Source organism: Amphiura filiformis, chromosome 8 (genome assembly GCF_039555335.1).
Source record: "Amphiura filiformis chromosome 8, Afil_fr2py, whole genome shotgun sequence".
NCBI lineage: Eukaryota > Metazoa > Echinodermata > Ophiuroidea > Amphilepidida > Amphiuridae > Amphiura > Amphiura filiformis.
The window spans coordinates 68,458,727-68,484,620 of NC_092635.1; the positions used below are offsets into that span (position 1 = coordinate 68,458,727).

Consider the following 25,894-nt stretch of genomic DNA (forward strand, 5'->3'; position numbering starts at 1 on the left):
GATGGCAAAGGTAAAACCCATAGTAAACCTGATGGCAAGGGTAAAACACATAGTAAATCTGATGGCAAGGGTAAAACCCATAGTAAACCTGATGGCAAGGGTAAAACCCATGGTAAACCTGATAGCAAGGGTAAAACCCATAGTAAACCTGATAGCAAAGGTAAAACCCATAGTAAACCTGATGGCAAGGGTAAAACCCATAGTAAACCTAATGGCAAGGGTAAAACCCATAGTAAACCTGATGGCAAAGGTAAAACCCATAGTAAACCTGATGGCAAAGGTAAAACCCATAGTAAACCTAATGGCAAAGGTAAAACCCATAGTAAACCTGATGGCAAGGGTAAAACACATAGTAAATCTGATGGCAAGGGTAAAACCCATAGTAAACCTGATAGCAAAGGTAAAACCCATAGTAAACCTGATGGCAAGGGTAAAACCCATAGTAAACCTGATAGCAAAGGTAAAACCCATAGTAAACCTGATGGCAAGGGTAAAACCCACAGTAAACCTGATTGCAAGGTTAAAACCCATAGTAAACCTGATGGCAAGGGTAAAACCCATAGTAAACCTGATGGCAAGGGTAAAACCCACAGTAAACCTGATGGCAAGGGTAAAACCCATAGTAAACCTGATAGCAAAGGTAAAACCCATAGTAAACCTGATGGCAAGGGTAAAACCCATAGTAAACCTAATGGCAAAGGTAAAACCCATAGTAAACCTGATGGCAAGGGTAAAACCCATAGTAAACCTGATAGCAAAGGTAAAACCCATAGTAAACCTGATGGCAAGGGTAAAACCCATAGTAAACCTGATGGCAAGGGTAAAACCCATAGTAAACCTGATAGCAAAGGTAAAACCCATAGTAAACCTGATGGCAAGGGTAAAACCCATAGTAAACCTAATGGCAAGGGTAAAACCTATAGTAAACCTGATGGCAAAGGTAAAACCCATAGTAAACCTGATGGCAAAGGTAAAACCCATAGTAAACCTGATGGCAAAGGTAAAACCCATAGTAAACCTGATGGCAAAGGTAAAACCCATAGTAAACCTGATAGCAAGGGTAAAACCCATAGTAAACCTGATGGCAAAGGTAAAACCCATGTTAAACCTGATGGCAAAGGTAAAACCCATAGTAAACACGATGGCAAGGGTAAAACCCATAGTAAACCTGATGGCAACGGTAAAACCCATAGTAAACCTGATGGCAAGGGTAAAACCCATAGTAAACCTGATGGCTAGGTAAAACCCATAGTAAACCTGATGGCAAAGGTAAAACCCATAGTAAACCTGATGGCAAAGGTAAAATCCAGAGTAAACCTGATGGCAACGGTAAAACCCATAGTAAACCTGATGGCAAAGGTAAAACCCATAGTAAACCTGATGGCAAAGGTAAAACCCATAGTAAACCTGATGGCAAAGGTAAAATCCAGAGTAAACCTGATGGCAACGGTAAAACCCATAGTAAACCTGATGGCAAAGGTAAAACCCATAGTAAACCTGATGGCAACGGTAAAACCCATAGTAAACTTGATGGCAAGGGTAAAACCCATAGTAAACCTGATGGCAAGGGTAAAACCCATAGTAAACCTAATGTCAAATGTAAAACCCATAGTAAACTTGATGGCAAGAGTAAAACCCATAGTAGACCTGATGGCAAATGTAAAACCCATAGTAAATCTGATGGCAAGGGTAAAACCCATAGTAAACCTGATGGCAAGGGCAGGCCCGTCGGAACCGCTACAGCCTAAAAAAATTACCACAAAAAACTTTTTTGAATGGTTGATTTTACATTTTATTTTATTTTATTTGTTTGAGGTGTGACTTAGGCCTACACAGGCGCGGATTCAGGGGGCGCCCCCCCCCCCCTCCTAAAAAGAGGATATCGGCGGGCCCACATTTTGTCACCAAAGTCAGTATATAGGCCTATTAAGACGGACTCCGTGCTGACTTCAATTCAACATCGATCCATGCATACTTTAATTGCGAATCTCAAGTCTTAGGCCTATAAAGTGTCAGTGTAACATTTACAATTTTACAAATTGAGTTCGGGCCCTTTTTTGTTTTAAAAAGCAAGGATAGGCTAGTGTAAAAATGATGCACCAAATGGCTTCAATTGGACCTTCATTTTGCAAAATTTCCAAAACTTCTCAGGGGGTACATCACCCTCAGACACACCCTGCGTAAACAAACAACTGCCCGTTTTCGTGTCTGTATTTAACACCCACCACTTGATGTTTAAACCAATAATTCATAAAATAACAGTGAAAAAAGTGGCCTTCAATTGGCCTGTCATTTCGTAAATTTGATATTTTCGGCTTTTTCAAACTAAAATTTTACACAATAATGGTGCCAAAATGGTCCACCAAATGGCTTCAATTAGGTCTTCACTTCTGAGGGGGCACATCCCCCCTCAGACACCTCCTGCGTGTGCAACTTTATGTTTACATGTAAAGCAATACCGGGTAATTTATAAAGGTCAAACCTTGTCCACGAATCATGGCTTCAATTGGGCGGTCATTTCACAAATTTTCGGTCTTTTGAAACTTAAATATTTGACACAATAATAGTGCAAAAATAGTCCACCAAATGGCTTCAATTAGGTCTTCATTTTCCAAAAGTTTATAACTTCTCAGGGGGGCACATCCCCCCTCAGACACCCCCCTGAGCGCGACAACATGGCCGCTTCGCGGCCATTATTACTTACATTTTTTTTCGAAAATTGGGCCCCCACCCTCTGACTGCTCTGGATCCGCCACTGGACTTTCAAATTTACTATCATGTGTAGGCCTACTGCAATCGAGTCTTATCATGAATTGGTAACATGTTTTATGGTTGATCATTTTTATTTTGAATGTCCTAGTTTTGAAGTTTAGTCCTATTAACTTACCGTTGAAATTCTACTTCTCATTTTCCAAAGTGCTTAACCTTCCAGGGGGCTTCGCCACCTTGAACGCCCGGGGCTCTGCCCCTTCAAACACCGCTGGGGGTTTCACCACCAGACCCCGAAGTGGGCCGTACCACTTTTCATTTGCTTCCGACGGGCCTGGGCAAGGGTAAAACCCATAGTAAACCTGATGGCAAGGGTAAAACCCATAGTAAACCTGATGGCAAGGGTAAAACCCATGTAGTAAACCTGATGGCAAGGGTAAGACCCATAGTAAACCTGATGGCAAGGGTAAAACCCATAGTAAACCTGATGGCAAGGGTAAAACCCATTAGTAAACCTGATTGCAAGGGTAAAACCCATAGTAAACCTGATGGCAAGGGTAAAACCCATAGTAAACCTGATGGCAAATGTAAAACCCATAGTAAATCTGATGGCAAGGGTAAAACCCATAGTAAACCTGATGGCAAGGGTAAGACCCATAGTAAACCTGATGGCAAGGGTAAAACCCATAGTAAACCTGATGGCAAAGATAAAACACATAGTAAACCTGATGGCAAGGATAAAACCCATAGTAAACCTGATGGCAAAGATAAAACACATAGTAAACCTGATGGCAAGGATAAAACCCATAGTAAACCTGATGGCAAGGGTAAAACACATAGTAAACCTGATGGTAAGGGTAAAACCCATAGTAAACCTGATGGCAAGGGTAAAACCCATAGTAAACCTGATGGCAAAGGTAAAACCCATAGTGAACCTGATGGCAAAGGTAAAACCCATAGTAAACCTGATGGCAAGGGTAAAACCCATAGTAAACCTGATGGCAAGGGTAAGGCCCATAGTAAACCTGATGGCAAGGGTAAAACCCATAGTAAACCTGATGGCAAGGGTAAAACCCATAGTAAACCTGATGGCAAGGGTAAAACCCATAGTTTAAACTTGATGACAAATGAAAAACCCGTAGTTGAAACCTGCTGCCAATATATACCGCCATTCTTATGAAAGAGCGATCGACCCGATATAATTCGACGAAGTTGGCATAACAATTTGGTTACTATGGGTTTTTGTAGGTAATCGTTACAATTGTCGGTAATGTCAGGACAATTTAAATCGGTACTCCGTTTCTCGTCCAAACGGGACAGAAAATAAAATAACCAGGCCTTTGTTCCCTCGAAACGACCAGGTTGCTAAATGTACTATGGGTGTCGACCGTGTCGGAACTCAAATTTGCCACAAAGTAGCAAAGATAAATCGGTGGTGGCTATACCATAGCACTATGACGTCCGTGCCCATAGGACAACGCCAAGAAAATACTAAATTAAGACAACTGATGCTCATTTTAGTAACTCAAATATTTACTAATTTTCCTGCCTCTGATAAATATTTACCCAACATATTCATTCAATGTTCTCGATCCCAAGATGTAAGTGTCGATTCTACATGTGCCAATGTGGATGGGACACTGAGAATGAGAATGGTTATCATTTGGAAGGGCAAAGGTACAAATCAATCCTGTATCAATCAGTTTATGTTTGCATTAGAAAGATTGGAAGATTCCCAACATTCAGAGATGTTTTAATTACAGTGTCATTGCTGTCTTTTAAAAAAACAAGCAGATGGTGAAACTTTTTGACGAATGTTGAAGTTGCCTACATGTTTTTCCACAACATCTCAAGAAGCGAGTGGAAAACTTTGATCCTAAATCTCTCGCTATCACACTGAAATACCGATGATATTGTGAAATGATAAGGTCTTGGCCATCTGAAAGATAAAGATCTTGTGGCATTGCTCAAATGCGGAGTTGGTCAACACATACAAGTTACGGGACCTCGTCGCACATCCTATGTCAAGTTTTGAGTATTTAATGAAATTTTGCCTTTCAAATTGCACACTCTTCAACTTGGACATTTGTGATTGATAGTTGTCCAAAGACTTGCTTTAAGTTGCTTTTATCATCTTTCTCTCCCGTGAATTCAGGAGTCCACATTAGGTGCAATCTGAAATCTACTGTCTGCGACTGGAGGGTTGGTGGTACCCAACGAAGTTTTAGGAGTAGCACCCCTCATTCTACCAGTTTATATCATCGGTCACGTTATTATCTGTAGCCAGAAAAAGGATTATAGGGCAAATGAACTCTCAACAATATTAAATTTTATCGTACCAAGTTGCGATGTAGATACTGAGGAAACGTTGTCTATTATCCAGGTTGTGCCACCAATTCTAATACTGAAGATCTGAGTCAACAACGAAAGCTATTTTGTGGTCAACATTATATATTGAAGGTGCTCTGGAGTTCTTAAACATGTTAAAGGAAAACATTCAGGGAATTAACTGAAATTGGAAGATTTTAAGCAATCCAAAACAATGTCAGAAGTCACGTGCAGAGACATACGTATCTAAGGTGGAAACCGTGGAATATAATCTACAAAATGGAACCAGTGTCTGACATCATGGGAAAGGAATCTTTACCCTCTTCCACTTGAATCAATTGTATATTTGTTATTTATTACATTTTATGTTATTTATTTGATTGCCTGTTTGTTAACCATGTATCGTGAAACTGCGTTTACTACTTCATATTTATTTAAATCGGACATCAGAACTAATCGTCATCTTACAGGGAAATGTTCATGGCATATTCATATTTATTCCAGTCTACTATTGATTCTTCTATCAAGAACATTGGTTTCATCCTTAAACAATTTAGAACTCGGCACAACTGAAAACAGTACTGTTTGGAATAATGATGTCAGTGTGTCACCAACAAAGACAAACTTACGATTTGTTAAACCCGTCGCGCCGGACAATTCGTCAATTATTTTCAACAGCACCGGTGATCTTTTACCGACTATTGCAAGTCCGGACTACCTAGAGGAAGTATATGCTGATAATCATGGAATGCCTTTGGAATGTCGACACGGTATGTGTATTATTTTCCTAAATAGTTGTAATGGGTCTCCCCGTCAGTCCGAAACACCGTTAATCCGAACCCCCGTCAGTCCGAAAATAAGAGTTAGGGTTAGGGTTAGAGTTAGAGTTAGAGTTAAGAGTTAGGGCTCAACAACACCGGTGATCTTTTACCGACTATAGCAAGATCGGATTACCTAGAGGAATTAAGTATATGCTGATAATCATGGAATGCCTTTGGAATGTCGACACGGTATGGGTATTATTTTCCTAAATAGTTGTAATGGGTCTCCCCGTCAGTCCGAAACACCGTTAATCCGAACCCCCGTCAGTCCGAAAATAAGAGTTAGGGTTAGGGTTAGAGTTAGAGTTAGAGTTAAGAGTTAGGGCTCAACAACACCGGTGATCTTTTACCGACTATAGCAAGATCGGATTACCTAGAGGAATTAAGTATATGCTGATAATCATGGAATGCCTTTGGAATGTCGACACGGTATGGGTATTATTTTCCTAAATAGTTGTAATGGGTCTCCCCGTCAGTCCGAAACACCGTTAATCCGAACCCCCGTCAGTCCGAAAATAAGAGTTAGGGTTAGGGTTAGGGTTAGAGTTAGAGTTAGAGTTAGAGTTAGAGTTAGAGTTAGAGTTAGAGTTAGAGTTAGGGCTCAACAACACCGGTGATCTTTTACCGACTATAGCAAGATCGGATTACCTATAGGAATTAAGTATATGCTGATAATCATGGAATGCCTTTGGAATGTCGACACGGTATGGGTATTATTTTCTTCAATAGTTGTAATTCAACATAATTGATAAATGCGATCTGAAAATGGGCACATAATAAGAGCAAACAAACAAATAAAAAGTTGCTTTTTTTTGCATGTTTGGCAGAACTTTGAAAAACATAGCAGACTCATTCCATGTCAACTCCAGGGATGGCACCGCAGCACCTCTTCAATTTTTTTCTTTTTCTGTTTGGTGGTAGATATTGATTTGAAAGTAAAATCCTGAAAATTTGAGCTTCATACTCCATTTCGTTTTCCCGTGGCATCAATTTGAAATTTAGGGGGGTCAGCGTATGAAATGTGTCGCAACGCGAAAGACGACGTTTGGAGGTCCATAAATGTATAAAGGGAACCCTTTACAACTTTGAAAAGTGTGTATCCTGGGGCACTTTTTGGTGTAGAATTCAAATCTGGTATCAGAAAACTTGTAACTCCTTTACTTTAAAAGATATAGGGCCCTCAAAATGCAACTTCGTCCAACCAGGACCAACTTCGGGGGGTCAGAACTCCACATACTGCAGTTACTGTCCGTTTTCCTATACACAATACACAGTGCTCTCACCATTGACGCGTGACCTCTACAAATGATGCATGTTGGAAGAATGGACACTTGCCTAGTTAACATCACTGTGTGAAAAATAACCAGCCAATATTTTATTTATTCTCCAAAACTTCTAGCAAATATATTTCTCTAACATGACCTAAAATTACAGCTAGGTTAGATGTTCAGAAATGGTCGCACTTTTGTAAAATATGAGTGAGGGCAAGGCATAGCTAGCCAACTCCCCGTGTTAATTGAATGGAGATTTGACCGAAAATATTGGTATCGGACCGCTCACTTCTGAAGGATGCCACAAAAAACGGTAAAAGCTACATTTAAACTATTCTAAATAGGTTCTAGAAAATATAGTTTTGTAACATGTCCTAAATTTTTAGCTAATTTAGATGTTTGGAGAGGGTCGCACTTTTGTGTTTTAGGAAGGATATGTAAACGACAGATAACACCAAAAATATGAAGAAATTATTTCCAAACCGTGTTAAGTCAACAATCATTATGTTGCTCATTTTGAAGAATGCTGGTTAACAAAAAGCAGGTCTTTGTCTCATTTCGTGAACAAAGGTACACATACCATTGTTTCCTTTCGTTTCCTTTATAATCGGTTACCCAACTGAAGCTATAATACCAGCTTTATTGCGATGTCGCACATTGAAAACAGACACTTGTGCACAACCAGAGAAGATCTGATTTAATCAGTTGAGCTGCTTCAATGAGTGTTATCTTGGTTTAATAGCTTTTAATGGGGTTTAAGTCCTGCAAAGGTCGAGATGAATTCTACTGTAGACATGATCTGCATCATGAAAAGTAAAAATAATTTATTGTCCATTTTTTTGCCAGTCAGAGCCCTTTGGTAGGAGATTACTCCTATCCCATATTGAGCCTATTAGAATACTTTTGCATGGGTAATATCTCAGCTAAAAGTATTCTAATAGGCTCAATCTTGGATAAGAGTAATGTCCTACCAAAGGGCTCTGACTGGCAAAAAAATGGACATTAAAATTATTTTTACTTTTGAGTTCTGACCCCCCAAAGTTGGTCCTGGATGGACGAAGTTGCATTTTGAGGGCCCTATATCTTTTAAAGTAAAGGAGTTACAAGTTTTCTGATGCCAGATTTGAATTCTACACAAAAAAAGTACCCCAGGATACATACTTTTCAAAGTTGTAAAGGGTTCCCTTTATACATTTATGGACATCCAAACGTCGTCTTTCACGTTGCGACACATATTTTACGCCGACCCCCCTAAATTTCAAATTGATGCCACGGGAAAACGAAATGGAGTATGAAGCTCAAATTTTCAGGATTTTACTTTCTCATCAATATCTACCACCACACAGAAAAAGAAAAAAATTGAAGAGGTGCTGCGGTGCACATCCCTGGAGTTGACATGGAATGGGTCAGCAATGACAACAATATCTGTACAGAAATGTACAATACGCTGTACCATAACCACGCATCTAAGAAATAAAGGTTCTAAAAAGGTTCTGAACCCTTAGAGGTTCTCTAAAGAACCCAAAATGGTTCCAAACCCGTCGAAAGATGGCCCCAAAATGTGATACAGAACCGTTTTCGGTTCTTTAGAGAACCTTTAAGGGTTCTCCCAAATTAAAGAACCTTTTTGAGAGGTTCAAGAGGGAGGATTTTCCTGAGAGGACAAAAAAGATTCTAGTTAGAACCTTTATTTCTGGGACATTCATAAAGTATCCCTATTTTGTTCGTGATATTGCGGGATGTGAGTCTGCCGATTTTGGACGCAGTGTTGATTTTGGACACAGCGTCCAAAATTGGCACTGCTATTTGTATTCATGTTTGATTTAGACCGTGCATGTTCACGCACAGAAGATCAGTGGGGAGGGCGAGTAAGCGCAGCGGTAGTTCCCTCGCTTTGCACCACTGAGGTCCCGGGTTCAAGCCCCGGCGCGGCCCAAGGACTCATGTGCACTTGGTTTATCCCGATTCCATGCTCGCTCTCACAGGTTTTCTCCGGGATCTCCGGTTTCCTCCTGTATCTCAAAAATCGGTGATTAGTTGTTTGGTTATCAAAAACTTCCTTCACCCAATGGAATTTGGGGAACTGCGCAGATAATTGGTGGGTGTTACAATCTAAATGCGGATAGGTGTGCGCCGTTCAGCAGCAACTGGCCTAGTTGATGCGATCTGATTGTGATGATTCACCATTGCAGCGAAATTACAACGCTTTGAGTCCTCTAAGATCTGGAGAAAGGCGCTTTATAAATCCAATTTTTTTTTTACACTGCAAGTACAAAATTACTCAATGTTGAGAAAAAGGGAACGGAGCAACAATATTGTGAGTTAGTAGAACTCAATTTTGATTAAATTTTATTCAATTTGATTAAAAAACTAATCAATATTGAGTTTCATTTGACTCATATTGTTGCTCATTTTGTTGTTCTGTTCCCTTTCTACTCAACATTAAGGGATCTGGAATGAGCGTTTTGAGCGTTTCGACAGTATTTTTTGTGGGACATGAGAGCACATCAGACATATCGAATTGCATTCTGAATACGAAGAATGTCTTTCTGATATCAAATAATTTTCATTTTGAAATTCACGATATAATACAAATTTTATGACAAATTATTAAAATTTGATATTTTTCACATTTTGATATATAACAGTCCTCGAAGTAAATTTTATAAATCTAATGACATATTCTTAAAGTGTATATGTAGCTGGGAGGAAAAGCCGACGATCAATTGAAAATTTTGACCTTTCATATTGAAGATATGGATTTTTTTCCCCAAAAGACCTAATTTTTTTTTGGTGTTTTGGGGAAACAAATCCATAACCAAATACGAAAGGTCAAAATTTTCAATTGATCGTCGGCTTTTCATCCCACACCTACATACACCTTAAGTATAAATCATCAGATTTATAAAGTTTACTTCGAGTACTGTTAAATATCAAAAATGTCAATTTTAATCATTTGTCATAAAATGTGTATTACATTGCGAATTTCAAAAATCAAAATTATTTGATATCAGAAGGACATTCTTCGTATTCAGAATGCAATTCGATATGTCTGATGTGCTCTAATGTCCCACAATAAATACTGTCCAAACGTTCATACCCCACCCCTTAAGTAATTTTTACTATTTTTTTAAAATTTAGAATGTATATTATTTTCCAATCTATATACTTTTAGAATAAGAATTGCCAAAACGTTGATGAAATAAAATGGAAGTCTCCATTTGAAGTAGCATTTTTTGTGTAAAAAAGGGTTTTTTTTAAATTGCAAAATCATTACAGATCCACATTGGTTTCCTTGGCCTTATAGCCTTTGGCTTGCATTGTAACACAAGTTTATTTTTACAATGTTGACTGAACAATAGAAAGGGTAAAACATTTTCCCTTGGCCTTTTAGCCTGCTCGATACATAATTATTGGTAGAATGTATCAGGCTGTAATCAAAATGATTGGTACCCATCAGTTTGCAAGGATTTTGGACAAGATTGCTAGAGTGAAATTTGTCCACTCAAAAGCTTAAAGGGGTTGTCCTCCATTTACTCTCTCACTCCTTTTTCCACTCTTTCCACTCGGTGTATACATTTAGAGAATATTATAAGCCTACTGTACTATTACTTCTGAGGGCAGATATGAGATATGAACATCTATCCAGATCTAGGGACTGTTCACAAACATTCGTAACGGGAGTGGGGGCTGATGCAAAAGGGCCTTGCAAATTTCTATCCCTCAGCCTTTGAAAAAAATCACCTTAATTTTTCTTGTAGAACGAGAGTTTATACTCATTTCTTTGGGTTTGACGTATACAGTTTTCCTGACCAAAAGGGGGCCTGGAAATAATTTGAGGTCCAAAAGGGGTGCCCTAAAAAATGTAAATTAGCCTCCCCCCTTAACAAGTGTTTGTGAATGGTCCCTTTTGACAAAACATTTTGGCGGAGTATAGCGTCCATTCAATGTCAGTAACATGAAAATGATAATGAAAACAAATAAGATCACACCTATCAAAAATGATAATAATTATTTCCGGTAGGCCCGATATTTATTCTACAATACTGTTATTACTAGTGCCAAGAATCGTAGACTGATTTCACATTGTCTTTTTGATAGTTAAGATACATTTGAACAAATCACAAACGGCGCTCTTGCGCAGATTTTTGGTAAAAAGTGGTCCAAATCACCCCCCCCCCCATCATCTTTTTTTTATACTTTTTGAACACCTATCACCAAAAAAAACCCACATTTTGCCATTTTTCTCCACTTTTGAACCGTTTTTATTGGCAAACTAGTAAAACCTGGTATCTACAGTACAGAATTAGAACATTTGTTTGGTTTGATCCTTCATATTGCATAACAGAGGTTTTTGTAACTGATTTTGTAAGTCCTATTGTTATGCGGCCTATATATACACGTTCAATTTTATTGGACAATACCAAAGACCCTAGATACAAAATCTACCATTGTATAGACGAATCTCATTTCACGCATTCCTACACCTCAATGGCAGCCATAATTGGGTCCCCGTCGGCTACAATTCACCCAAAATGTGAAATGATTCAGCCTTGGCGGGTATTCTAAACTGCATTCCATCACCCGTGCTATACACGTAGACAAAAGAATGATGAAAGTTAACAACACAATACAATATATCATCGAGTTTTAAGCGGCCTTAATTCACCCAATTGGGCAGTCACAACACCTGTATGGTGCAGCGGGGACCCAGTCATGGCCGACCAAATCCTGACCATGACTTGGCTCGTGAGATTCGTCTATACATGATCATGCCTCTGTCACACTTACGGACTGGGTCAATGTACATCGCCGTACACAAAAATGTTTCATCCGTTGTGATCTTTGGGTGACAGATGGAACTGAGAAATAAGGGGTCTTTGGGTAACAGAGCATGTGTTCAAAAATATGAGGTCTTTGGGTGACAGCGATGCTTAAAAGGGGGTCTTAACAGCCCTACATGCGCGTCACCTTCCAAAGTTGGAGTGCCCCCCCCCCCTCCCGGGGTGGCAAAATCACCAGGCCGGCATAAGATTTGGGTGGGATTTGGGGTCCGATTTCCGTTCGTTTCTTATGCGTTGTGGCCGATCATAATCCGCGTCTTGTGTATATCCGATCGTTCAATGTCCGAACAATGGTAGGCCTATATTTTGTATCTAGGGTCTTTGATATTGCCCAATGAAATTGAACCATGTATCGGCTGCATTAGGGATTGGACCACACCACTCTTCGCCATACATACATTCTCCCAGCCACATTTCCCTAACATATTAAATATGAAATTTAAAAAAAGAAGGAAATTCAATTTGGCAGAGGCGGGGCTCGAACCCACGCTGCATTGCGCCGCTATTACGTATACCATGCATATGACCAGCGCCTTAGACCCTCGACCACGAAGGACTTGATAGTGACATCGTGAAAATTTAAACATATAATAGGCCTATTAATAAATCGCAACTTCATTACTACATCATATTTTGGAATTTCATCTGCATAAAACATTAATGTGTATTATAATAAAGCTACCATTATTTATATTGTTGAATTCTCAAGCGCATAGAGACAATTAATACGAGGGAGGGTCCTATGAATAGGCCTACATACACAATACATAAAATCGATTTTGATATCGGCCACGTGCTCTGCTGTGCATGTGGTTTCCCGCAGTGGCGGAAGTTGTATTACGAAGTGCATCCGAACTCCATTTTAAGGCAAATGCTTTTGACAAGGCATTGGATTGTTCCAGTTTGCATCCTAAATCCACATTAGACCCCTAATTTTATTTACGAAATCAAAAGATTAGATTATCATAACATCAAAACGGTAATCTTTTGTCGGGTCTAATGTGAAAATTACATTAAAAAATTACAGTTTTTACAGAATTAATTTTCACCTAATTCAAAAAAAAAAATGGCGTATATAAGATTGAAATAAATTCTCTACCTTCTATACTAGATCAATTGTGACGCAAGTTGTTATCAAAAATTGTTGTGATAGATGTACAGTTAATATTCATATATTCCATTACCTATCTGATGGTGCAGTTTTTACACAGAAAATATTTATTTGAAAAACCTACCACTCGGCTTTTTCCGGAAAGGTCACAGGGTCGCCGTGACCTGTGCAATAATTACAATTAAAAATTTTCTTATTCTAACAGCCAGCGTTTCTAAAATGCAGTATGGCGAATTGTGGTGTAGGATTGGACTTGCTAGACACAAAGACAGGACAAGACAAGTGCTCGGATGCTTGAAACATCTCAATAAAAATGGAATACATTACGACTATACGCTGAATGTTGTAACCCCTTTGTTAAATTCCGAATTTGATTGACATGAGTGACATGGCCTATTGTGGAACCAGATTTGCTTGATACCCCCTTTTGTGAAAACGGAATAAATTATAATCTTTGTTTTTTTAATGAGGCTAATTACCAAATAGGCCTACTTGAACCGAGTCACGGTAATCAAATCGCGGACAGTGGGTAGCATTTGGTGCCCAGGATTTGGTGTCTAAATTATAGGTGTTCCTATTTGCGAGATCTGGGCGTTTGACAGCAGCACATTGCCGAACGCGTGAATTGTGGCCATGTACCCGAGATAGAACCATATTATTAGTCTTGTGTTTGAAGGCCTATAATAGAACATGCTTCTAAATACAGCATCTCGAAGACAAACAACATTCCTCCTAGTGAGAGAGATGCCACATTTGTAATGTTGTTTGAGCCCAGTATTAGGTTATCTCCTGTGTCAATGTTAGATTTCTAAAGATAGCAAAAAATCGTAGTAAGCAAATATGATAAGCTATGATAAGACACTGTTCTTTGATACGATTCATAATCAGTCGTGCAATTGAACTACAAAAATAGGTTTTAGACATTTGAAACACAATACACAAAGATCAGGCGATGTTATTATTGGAGCACCGATGGTTTTTGCTAAATTGGGAGCATATTTCAGATATCGACATTCGACAAGACATTTGACAAGAAGCACAAGAAGAGGATACTAATTTAGTATATTATTATACAAGTTTAAGGGATCTGTGGAATGAGCGTTTTTGAGCGTTTCGACAGTATTTTTTGTGGGACATGAGAGCACATCAGACATATCAAATTGCATTCTGAATACGAAGAATGTCTTTCTGGTATCAAATAATTTTCATTTTTTGAAATTCATGATATAATACAAATTTTATGACAAATTATTAAAATGTGATATTTTTCACATTTTGATATATAACAGTCCTCGAAGTAAATTATATAAATCTAATGATATATTCTTAAAGTGTATGTAGCTGGGAGGAAAAGCCGACGATCATTTGAAAATTTTGACCTTTCATATTGAAGATATGGATTTTTTTTGGGAAAAAAATCCATATCTTCAATACGAAAGGTCAAAATGTTCAATTGATCGTCGGATTTATAAAGTTTACTTCGAGTACTGTTAAATATCAAAAATATCAATTTTTAATCATTTGCCATAAAATGTGTATTACATTGCGAATTTCAAAAAATAAAATTATTTGATATCAGAAGGACATTATTCGTATTCAGAATGCAATTCGATATGTCTGATGTGCTCTAATGTCCCACAATAAATACTGTCCAAACGTTCATACGTTAATAGCTATACAGTTGGGAGTCCCAACTGTATAGCTATTAAGGGATGGGGTATGATTGGGAGTTAGGACTTATCTTCATGAAAAAAACTATTTTAATACAAGTTAGACCAGTACCATCCGATTTCGAGGAAGTTTTAAGCAAATTTGAGAAACTTTGAGTAACTTTGTACTATTTTCACAATTTTTGACCACTTTGAGCAATTTCCCCTGTGACATGGGGCCTTATATTGGCATGGCAGGTATACAATATACAAGTACCCTGACAAGTCATGTCTCCACAAACTGGCCCCTTGTGTCTCAGTAGGCTAAATTAAACCTATTCTTTTCTTTTCCAAATCTTCCCACAGATGTGTGCAATCCAGTGAGTACGGAGGACAATACGGGCCGATATCAATGGAATTACACACTAGCGGGCGAATATGCCTATCATCCGTGTCCAAATGGTGACTGGTTTGATGGCGACATACAAGTATACGCCTATAGACCGTGTTATCCTCCAAGGCAACTTAAATTATTACGGGATAACAGATTAAGTGAAGATGCCAGGTGGGGCGAACCTACCACAAAGTATTGCAGGTTTACATCCAATGTCACCAATGAGCTGCAGGAAATCAGACAGGAGATCATTGATGCCATAAGAGACCTGGTAAGACATGGTGCAAACATACCGTATCGACTAGACTGCTGCCATCATTCGTCAATACATGCGTAGTGTAGACGACTGATGGATTTAGTCTACCGTATCGACTGCTCAGTGCCAAAAGTGAGTAAGTGCAATAGCTGCCCTGTGAACATTTGTCAATTTACACACAGTATATTGTACTCATCTACACATTGCAGATACACATGGCAGCTATTGCACTTAACCACTTCTGGCTCTGAGCAGGCGATATGTTGCCCGTTTCGGTCATAAACTATAACTGAGCTACAAATGCTTTCATAATGTCAATATCTTATAAAATTACTCGTAAGCTAATGATTGTTATTGTTATTTATTTATTTCTAGATCGAAGATCGGTTTGCCAATCTCTCCACAATAATTCTACCTTTAAAACGCACAAATAAACTCTTATCAGAAAATGTTGAAACTTTACAAACGCCGGACGTGGAGGTAACCGCATCTATCCTAGACGTAGTAATAGCAGCAGGTGTAGATGATGTTCTCAGTTTGACACTTGACTTTGGGAATGAGATTATTAAAATGGTCGATACTTTGTTAAATATTGATTTTAGTATTCTGGAGATGGCTGGACCAGCTTGCTTGAGGTAGGTCTTATAAGTTATTTCAAAAGCATTCCCTTAAAAAAGATGGGCTGGTAGTGTCATAACAAATCAGAATGCCGAAAAATGGCACTGGCGTGCTATGTTTTTTTTTTAAACAAAAGACTCGTGATGAGCTATAATGCCTAAAACATAAACTGTGGTAAAGAGTGCCGAATGTTGTCATTATTGTGTACCAGGAACAAGAATGGTTCAATGCACTATGTAAGTATTATGTTACAAGTACTATGTGTCCTCGTAAGTCATTATAATAATTGATCAGAAAACAGGTTTAAACGCATGTGCCATTTTCGGCATTCTAAATTGATTTGTCGGCATTCCAATTTATTGTCAGGAACAATAAACAAAATTTACCAACCCAAATGCTATGGAAACAATGTATATGTATAACTCGTTTTGTTTGTTATATTTTAGGCCCCTCCCAAACGAAACAAAAACACACTTCCCGTCTAATGCTCTATTTTGTATAATGTTTGAAACATACAGTCTCGGCAAAAATCTACAGGTATTCGTGGCTCACGCCGATCTCCAAGGGGCCGATATCTCAATACAGTTAAGTGGCAGGAACGTAGTTGTCGATATCCAACAAGAGACTACTGGACATTTTGAAGGACCTATTGATTTGGTATTTGAGTCCCCTGCCAACAAAGAAGGAGACCACCAAGACACTGTCGCTAAAATACACTTCCCAAACTTGGGAGACTTTCTAGGTTAGTAAATAGATTAAATGCATTATTATACTTTGTCACACAAAACAAGCAAAATGTAGTTTTGTATTAAACGTGTGCCACAAGCACATTATCGTCGCATGGGTCGAGAGTGAAATCGGAAAAACAGGTTTATATTCATAAATGCACTTTTTACTAGTGATAAATTTATTCATTACTTAGTATTACCGTATCAATGTTCTACAACGACTTGCACGGATCTCCATAGGAACTAATCAAAAGAAATCACGAGCCTATATACTAATGTAGCATGCGTAGATCTGCAATGCTATGTGACCAAATATAGAACCCTGCGGAACACCCATACTGAGATAACACTAATATTCACTCGCTGTCCTATAATATACAGAAAGTCTACCATCAATCAGGCAGGATAATAATACAACAGAGCCGCCACAAAACTCTTCGTCACCGAGTGATCGTCAACGTCTTGAAATCGAAGCCATTCCCGTCAGCACTGTTCGTATCGGCACCATTGTCTATTTTACCAACAAGTTTTTCCGGATCAACACTGTGTCTACTTTTAAGCCATCTAGTAATGATGTCATTGTGTATATACAAGTGTATAAAGATGGTGAATTAGTCCAGCATAGCGAGTCTTCATATTTCTATATCACTTACTATCATTCAATGCTGGGAAAAGAATCGAACAATGAGGTAATTAAAAACAGAATTGACCTTTTCGGTATATCCCATAAGCCTTTGCGAGTACACCTGAGAACTCGTCATTTTACGTCACGCCGACTTGCAATGCGCAGTAACGATGTTCGATAAACGGTGTACTCGCAAAGGCTTATGGGATTTACCAAAAACGTCAATTGCAGACGATAATGTTCATAATTTAAATCCATAATGTACCATCTCCATCACATCGGTTTGAATCAAAATTATCCACTTTTCATGCAAAAACAGTGGTATGATCGACGGGAATATACATAAACATGATTTTTCACCAGGTTCGCTGTCGCAAATAATAACCACTTTTATACCGTATAATTCCGTCTACAAGCATATATACCCCTAAATGAGCGCCCTTGTTTGTTTGTTTGTTGTTGTTTTTGTTTTTTGTTTTTTGACAAAAGAGACGAATGGCAGACACTCTCCATAAAAACATTACAATAGATTGGTTTTACAATATATTTTGCACACTGCAGCTGCCTTTATCAGTAATACAGTTATTCAAGCTCCAATGTTTTTCGTCTCTTTCGTCAAAAACAATTTAGAGGCATATGCTTCTAAATTCTACGGTATTATAAGATCGTACACATTGAGACCTTTATACTATAATTTAAGCTTTAGTAGACACGGTACTTTAATAATTAAAGCATTCGTGTTTATTTTGTCCACCATGTTACAAAATTTTAGCGCAGATTTCACCACAATTCATCTTAGATACAATAACGTACATAAAATGTTGTATTTTGTTGGTTCCTGTTATTTTTTAAATATGAAACGTTTTTATCCAATATCCTTTTAGACTAACTGGTTTGGAGAACATTGCGCGACTGGAAGCTTAAAAAGGAACGATTCCTTGGCTTGGAGAAGTCCCTTCAGAACAGGTTTGTTTAATCAATACTTTGATGATATTGGGTTAATTGGTGTTCAATTTAAGATTGACCTACCTGACCTATGCCGTTCACTCCAACATGGGGTTGAGTGGTGGCATCTGTTTCACGATGGTCCTCCATTTCTGTCTGTTTATGGATTGGTGACTAGCCTCCACCACAGACTTCGGGTTTAATTTGGTGCAGTCAGCCTTGATGCAATCTAGCCATCGTTTTGGTGGTCTACCTCTGGATCTGTCCCCATGGATGTGAGCATCGATCAGAAGTTTGGGGTAACGTGATTAATTTTGGTATAAATTGCGCCAAAGACTCATGCGCTCATCGTTGAGATCAAATTTCTTAATATAGCACCAAGATTAATATCTCAAGCAACAATCTGGACAAAAAAGTTTTAGAAAGCCCGGGTAAAAAACACCTGATTCACTTTTCGACACATCGCTGGTAAATTCATTGACATTTTGCTCTTTTGAAAGTCGTAGAATGAACAGTGCCGCAAAGTCATATCAATATAGCAATATTCCATAATATTTGTAATTAATGCGGCCATCATTAATCGCTTGATATCAATAATAACCTTCTTTGTCAATATAGTTGAACTTGACTGGTATCCCGACTCCTGTCAATTGAATTACACCAATGAGAATTATACGACATGTCTTTGCGTTGGGTTAGAGATTCTGGCGTTGATTGTAGACCTACTGCCTACACCGGAGCCTGTAAGTATGATCAGTCAGTGTACAGAAGGTATACAAATAAGGAAATTGTTACAATCCAAAATGTTTATCTCAAGAAAAGTATAGAATCTTAGAATTAGGCGCTCTGAACAATCCATATGCCAAAGGTTTCGCTCTTGTGCCCAACCCGAGGCAAACATAACGAAAAGGCAGTTCCGTCTGTCTCTAACATGAGTCTAGATAGACAGTGTGTATCGAAATCTAGTGCTCTTGAGCCCACCTTATTTTAACCAAAACTAAATCCTAAGCTATTTCGGACAAATTAGAAGCCGATTTAGCAGCCATGTAATTGTACCCAACCAAAATTTAACATAATCCAGAATGCCAAAGTCTTTTACTTGTTTGCCTACATTGTAACTAGTTAACCACAATGTTCGAACTTTGTCATTTCTGTTGGTCATCATGTCTTCGATGAAACTCAGTGTACAGATGCGGCGTTCCTATGATCAACATGTTTCTTGCCCAAGAAAATGCCGACAAAATGAATGCCGAAATTTGATGCTTCTATGCGTTACTTGTATACGAAACCAACATACTGACACGTGGAGCTTCTGGTCATATTGTCTTTCTAGCAAAACCGAAATGCCGATTTGAGTCATTCTTTGTCCACCTTGCGTCTTTCAAATTATGTTTGTATAATTGAATGCTGAAATTTGCCGCTTCTGTGCAACTTGTTTCTGGCAAATCAAAAAGCTGAAACTCGGAGCGTCTGTCCATAACTTCTTTCTAGCAAAACAGATGCTGATTTGAGTCATTCTATGTCTACCTTGCTTCTGTATTCTGTCGAATTATTATTGTATCACTGAATGCCGAAATTTGGCGCTTCTGTACAACTTGTTTGTGGTAAACCAAAATGCTGAAACTTGGCGCTTCTGTCCACAACTTCTTTCTAGCAAAACAGATGTCAATTTGAGTATGTCCACTTTGCCTCTGTCGAGTTATTATTGTATAACCGAATGCCGAAATTTGGCGCCTATGTGCGTTTCTGGCAAACCAAAGTGCTAAAACTTGGCGCTTTCTGTGTACATCTCCTCTCTCACAAAACATAATGCCGATTTGAGTCTGTCTATGTCCACTTTGCCTGCCTCTGTGAAATTATTTTTGTATAATTGAATGCCGAAATTTGGCGCTACTGTGCAACTTGTTTGTGGCAAACCAAAATGATGAAACTTGGCGCTTCTGTCCACAACTTCTTTCTAGCAAAACAGATGTCAATTTGAGTATGTCCACTTTGCCTCTGTCGAGTTATTATTGTATAACCGAATGCCGAAATTTGGCGCTTATGTGCGTGACTTGTTTCTGGCAAACCAAAGTGCTAAAACTTGGCGCTTTCTGTGTACATCTCCTCTCTCACAAAACATAATGCCGATTTGAGTCTGTCTATGTCCACTTTGCCTGCCTCTGTGAAATTATTTTGTATAATTGAATGCCGAAATTTGGCGCTACTGTGCAACTTGTTTGTGGCAAACCAAAATGATGAAAATTGGCGCTTCTGTTTTATCTTCTTTCCAGCAAACCAGAATGCCGATTTGAGTTATCTTATGTCCATTTTGCCTCTGTCAAATTATTGTTGTGTAACTGAATGCCGAAAATTGGCGCATCTATGCGTGATTTGTTTCTGGCAAACCAAAATGTTGAGAGTTGGCGCTTCTGTCCACATCGTCATCAGTAATGGTAAACCCTATTAAAAATATTTATTCAAGATCGCATCCGTACGATATATACAAAATATCAACAAAAATATATGTTTGTTCTTTTCAGACAACTCCTCCTCTGCCGCCGGATCCACTTGAGTTTTTTGTAAGTAGTAAATCATAAAATAATTTACTTTGAAAGGGTTTGTTGTCGACAAAGTTGAAACCTATGAAACTATAAGAAATCTCTATTTCGTGGGTAAAGAAATCAATTAAACGTGATAATTATGTTAGAGATGTACCATTTTGTTTATAATAAGATAAATACGTTTAGCTGAGCGACTTTCATTTGTTTTCTTGTGCGTAAAATTGTATTTTTGAAGAGCCGAATTGTAATTTCGAGATTTGTTCATTTTGATTACTGACGCGCATAATGTTTAGCCTACATTATAATGTTAACGACGATATAACTGTATCCAATGAGTGCTACCATGCAGTGCTCCATGATACGTTATGGTGTTCCGCAGGGTTCTATATTTGGTCACGTAGCACATTTTTCGGTCATATTTTAATCAAATGTAACTTTTGTATTTCAGAGTTTCCCGTACTCTCTAACTTTATCAATTCTCAGCTACGTTGGCTACGCATTCTCTCTCGTCAGTCTCATACTTACCATACTTACCTATGCACTTTTTCCGTAAGTATTTTCAAATTATGCTTAGTCATCGTAAGTACTAAGGATCAATATTGATACAACTACGATTTAGCTCAGTTAAACATAACTTTAGATATGTTAAAACTAAAGATTAGTCTTAGTTACTAGTTAACAGTGAAAATATAAAATGTTATCGACTCCCTCAGTAATGTTTATTGTATATTACTTGCATGTTAACAGCAATGTATTGTCGCGATTCTTGCATACCGACAAATACAAGAAAGCCGTGACCCGTCCCTATATAACTCGTGCTTTTCACCTTAGTGCTAAAAGCTACAAAATGATAACTACGCCCTCTATAGTCAGCCAATTAAGAAGGGACGGTTTATAATTATTTGATGTTCGTCAGTATACGAAACAACAAAGATATTTATTATGTTGCTTTTTTTTCCAGACGATTACGGAGAGGTCGACAGACTTATATCCTTCTCAATATGTGCGTCACTTTGCTGATGTTCGTCGTCTTTCTGCTATCGTCTATTGCCTTTTGCGATACAACAATGGGGTGTAGAGTAGCCAATATCATACGGGTATATCTGATTCTGGTATCGTTGATGTGGAATGGCGTGGAAGGTGTTCATATGTATTTGAACATGGTTAAAGTATTTTCAACTTATACATCGTATTTTGTGGTTAAAAGTGGAATCGTTGCATGGGGTAAGTTACTGAGAATAAAGGGGCTTTTACCTTAATGATAAAAGTATGGAGGAATTTTGTGCACACTCTATTTATTTGTTTCAATGAAGTAAGAAGGGAAAGCAGAGTAAACAAGAAAGAAAGACAGGCAGAAAACAAACAGATAGGACGTCAGACACAACAGACAGAGACAAAGGTTGAAAGAAAGGTTGAAAGAAAGGTTGAAAGAAAAAAAGGTTGAAAGAAAGGTTGAAAGAAAGAAAGGTTGAAAGAAAGAAAGAAAGAAAGAAAAAAAGAAAGAAAGAATGAATCAAGTAACAAAGAAAATAACAAGGAAATAAAAGGAGAAAAAAGAGAAAAGGAGACGAAGGGAGAAAATTATTCTGAAAGCTGAAGAGTTTGTGTAGATAAGGAATGAAATGAATGAATGAACGAACGAATGAACAAAGTAATATGTAACTTGTTTTATGTATAACAACATTGTGAATGCTTTGTTTTCTACTTCAGGATTACCAGCCATAATAATTGCCATTCCATTGATAATAGATGTGTCTATCTTCGATGGTAGTATTGTTAATTGTAGTTTTGCGTAAGTACATTAGAATACCCAGATTTAATCAAATCATATTACATACCGTTATGAGTTTGGCATAACACCGAATAGCGATTCACCATGTTGTTAAAATCAGTTTACCCATGAACTCTCTTGAATTAATGGACATGGGAATGGGATTCAGGCGGTAGAAATATTTGAACTAGATTTTATCAAATCATACTCATACATAATAGTTATGAGTTTGGCATAATACCAAATATCGATTCGTCATGTTGTTAAAATCAGTTTACCCATGAATTCTCTTGAATTAATGGACATGTGATTCAGACGGTAGAGAGTATGATTCATACATACAATGGTTTTAGCAAACAGACGAATCACTATTCAGTATTCTGTCAAAATCAACGATATATGACGGTAAAATAGGCCTACTGCAAAAAGTGCTCTTATCGTTTCTTTGCAAAAAAGCAACGGATTTTGTTGGAGTGAAGCAGGTTTTTAAATGCGTTGTCCCTTTTAAAGACAGTTCTTGTTTTGTCATTTTACCTTATCTGAGAAATGGAAATTACATGAGAAACTAAACCTCCGCATTTAATTGCAGAATTGAGACACTAATAGTAATAAACGCGTTCTTTTTCTTTCAGATGCCAGCTTTCGCATTCAGCATTTTATTTTGTCTTCCTGTTACCAATGCTTGTAATTGTTATCTTCAATAGCGTGGTCTTTGGGTTTGTTATCAAAATTATCTACAATATACATGTAAATGGTAAGTCGTTGATTATAGCAATGCAATATAGTGCCCCTTCTCTCTGATATTGAAAAAGGTTTTAAAAGCGAAAAGTTTAACTTATATATGCCAAAATAATGATCAATCTTCATACCATATTCTGCATGGAACGCCAACATAAAATGCTTCTTACAAAGTAAAGTAGTTCACTTTAAGAATCCAACCGGTTTGCCCGACATGTTTGCTTTCGACCAAGTACATGCTGTTAAAGCCATAATGTATGATTCGGTCAAATTTTAATTTGGTTATTCTTTGCCAAAACATATTACATAATATTAGAAACTACTGTCAAGGAGGTTTTCTGATCATTTTAAGCTGAATAATTGCGTAAAATTACAGAAAATCATTTAGCCGCTTTTACTGTAGAACTCTATGGTGGAATTGGCGAAAAGACCTAATAAAAATGTTACGTCTTTTGGGAAACACACACATTATCTTCAATACAAAAGGTCATAATTTTCGTATGATGGTCGGCTTTATTTAGCTCCCAGTCCCAGCTACATACACTTGTACATATCATTAGATTTATAAAGTTTGCTTCGAGGACTGTTAAATGTCAGTTTTTAATAATTTGCCATAAAATTGTATTATATCTAGATTCCTAAAAAAAAAAATCAAAATTATTTAATATCAGAAGGACATTCCTCGAATACTGTGCAGAAGTGGGTTACAAAGTCCTTTTAAGGGCTCTTTTCAGAGCCACTATAACTATTTTCAGAGCCACTTAAAAAAAAATAGTGGCTCTAAAAAGAATTGTTCAGTTGGTTGCTTTTTGTCTGCCAAAGAATATATGGCCTGGGGAGTCGAGTCGTTCAACATTGCACATAGCCGACTGAACAAAATTGATGTTCGTCAGTATAAGAAACAACAAAGATATCTCTTGCTGACAGTAAGTTGCCCCATACGTAGTCTTAAGAACTCATATGGACCAATACGGTAACACCTTGCTAACCGATATATTACTCAACTATTACAGATGGAACCAAAAAATCCAATTTGGTGAATCGAGTCCGTGGTGCCATTGCGATATTAGTATTACTAGGCATCACATGGGGTTTTAGTGCCGCTGCTGCTATGAATTATCATTACTACTTTGAGGTGCCTGAAGCAGCATCCTATGTATTACAGGTAAATACTGGTTTATATCAGGTTTATTTTGAAAGTGTAAAAGCTAAAACAAACATTCGACAAAACAAAGACATATAGAGAAGCAAACATAACAACAGACAACCCATACCAAAACAAACTATAAAAACTAACAAACGTATGAATGTTCGCTTTCATTTGAAATGCGTAGTGTTTTTTGGTCACCCTGCATACATAGTATAACGAACGAACGAACAAACAAACACAAATCAATCAAAATCCAGAACAAAGAGAGAAACAATTTAGAATGAATCTGGAACACAAAAATGTCGAGTTGTATAAAGATCATGAATGCGATTTTAAAACGTTAATGTTGACAACATTTTTGGCAACATCATGTTTTCAAATATATTTTATGAATGTTATTAAAACGGGTTTATACCCTTTATATAACCAGACATTTAAACATTTTCTGTAAAACGTTATGTGTTTGCTGGGAAAGATCAAGTGAAGATATGTTCCCAGTTGTTCCGCACATTCCTTTCAACAAATGATTCTTGCAGAATCCCTAAGCTGCAGGAAGATGAGAAAAGATATTGAACAACAGCAGCAACACAAAAATATCTTACATTCTCGATTATTTTAGAATACGATTCATTGGCACTTTGTTCTTGTTTGCTTTCCTTACACACAGACGTTATTTGTGATTGGTATTGCCTTCCAAGGATTCTTCATATTTGCTTTCCATTGTGTTAGATACACTGACGTCAGACAGCAATGGCGGAAAATACTCTCTCCTAAAACGCCCATCTTTGCTAGATGGAGAACTAGACGGAAGTCCATTGAGAGACCTACGAGGTCGCAGCAGTCTCCACAATTGACTCAAGAGGACCTGTTGAGTTCTCCGTCACCAGGGGTTATCCCTCTGGTCGAGGCATCACAAATAAGCCTACATGAGGAGGATGAAGTTGGGATTTCGTTTATAGATTTGAGATCTCATCGGAATTCTACCACGGAGGATACTCATCTGTAGCATTATTTGAGCTTGTGAATTGGAGTGCCTAAAACACTGGGGTTTTTGAATGCCCAGCTTCAGAGCCAAATTTTATATATTTTATATTGACGCTACACTACAGGATCCAGTATAACGCGGCTCTTGACATGAACAACAATTTTGTATGTCGGCCTCAAGTACTGAAAACACAATATGTCGGCATTTGCATGCCCAAATTCGGAGCCAAACTTTATATTTTTGAAATTGGCGCTAGAGAATCCAGTAACGGTTTCAAAAATGGGTTGTCCGAAGCATCCAGGGACGTCACAACGTCCGTGGGCAAAAATATTTTGTTATGCTGGGACTGAAAACACTCTGCCAGCCTGCTCCTTCGTCAAGTCTACAAAGTCAAAATGTTATCAGTCA

At 37.9% G+C, this 25,894-nt stretch overlaps 1 protein-coding gene across 1 annotated transcript in view; it reads left to right on the forward strand.

The window, feature by feature from the left end:
- LOC140158412 (uncharacterized) overlaps nt 1–25,558 on the forward strand; it is a 29,226-nt gene extending 3,668 nt beyond the window's left edge. Inside the window, exons 2-14 of the mRNA XM_072181503.1 lie at nt 15,100–15,398; nt 15,759–16,018; nt 16,520–16,743; nt 17,111–17,418; nt 18,239–18,320; nt 18,918–19,042; nt 20,822–20,860; nt 21,291–21,391; nt 21,804–22,066; nt 22,553–22,634; nt 23,246–23,367; nt 24,365–24,516; nt 25,169–25,558. Coding sequence (XP_072037604.1) covers nt 15,100–15,398; nt 15,759–16,018; nt 16,520–16,743; nt 17,111–17,418; nt 18,239–18,320; nt 18,918–19,042; nt 20,822–20,860; nt 21,291–21,391; nt 21,804–22,066; nt 22,553–22,634; nt 23,246–23,367; nt 24,365–24,516; nt 25,169–25,507 — 2,396 coding nt within the window. The 3' untranslated portion in view covers nt 25,508–25,558. The remainder of the gene's footprint in view (nt 1–15,099; nt 15,399–15,758; nt 16,019–16,519; nt 16,744–17,110; nt 17,419–18,238; nt 18,321–18,917; nt 19,043–20,821; nt 20,861–21,290; nt 21,392–21,803; nt 22,067–22,552; nt 22,635–23,245; nt 23,368–24,364; nt 24,517–25,168) is intronic.
- Nucleotides 25,559–25,894: the final 336 nt, after the last annotated feature.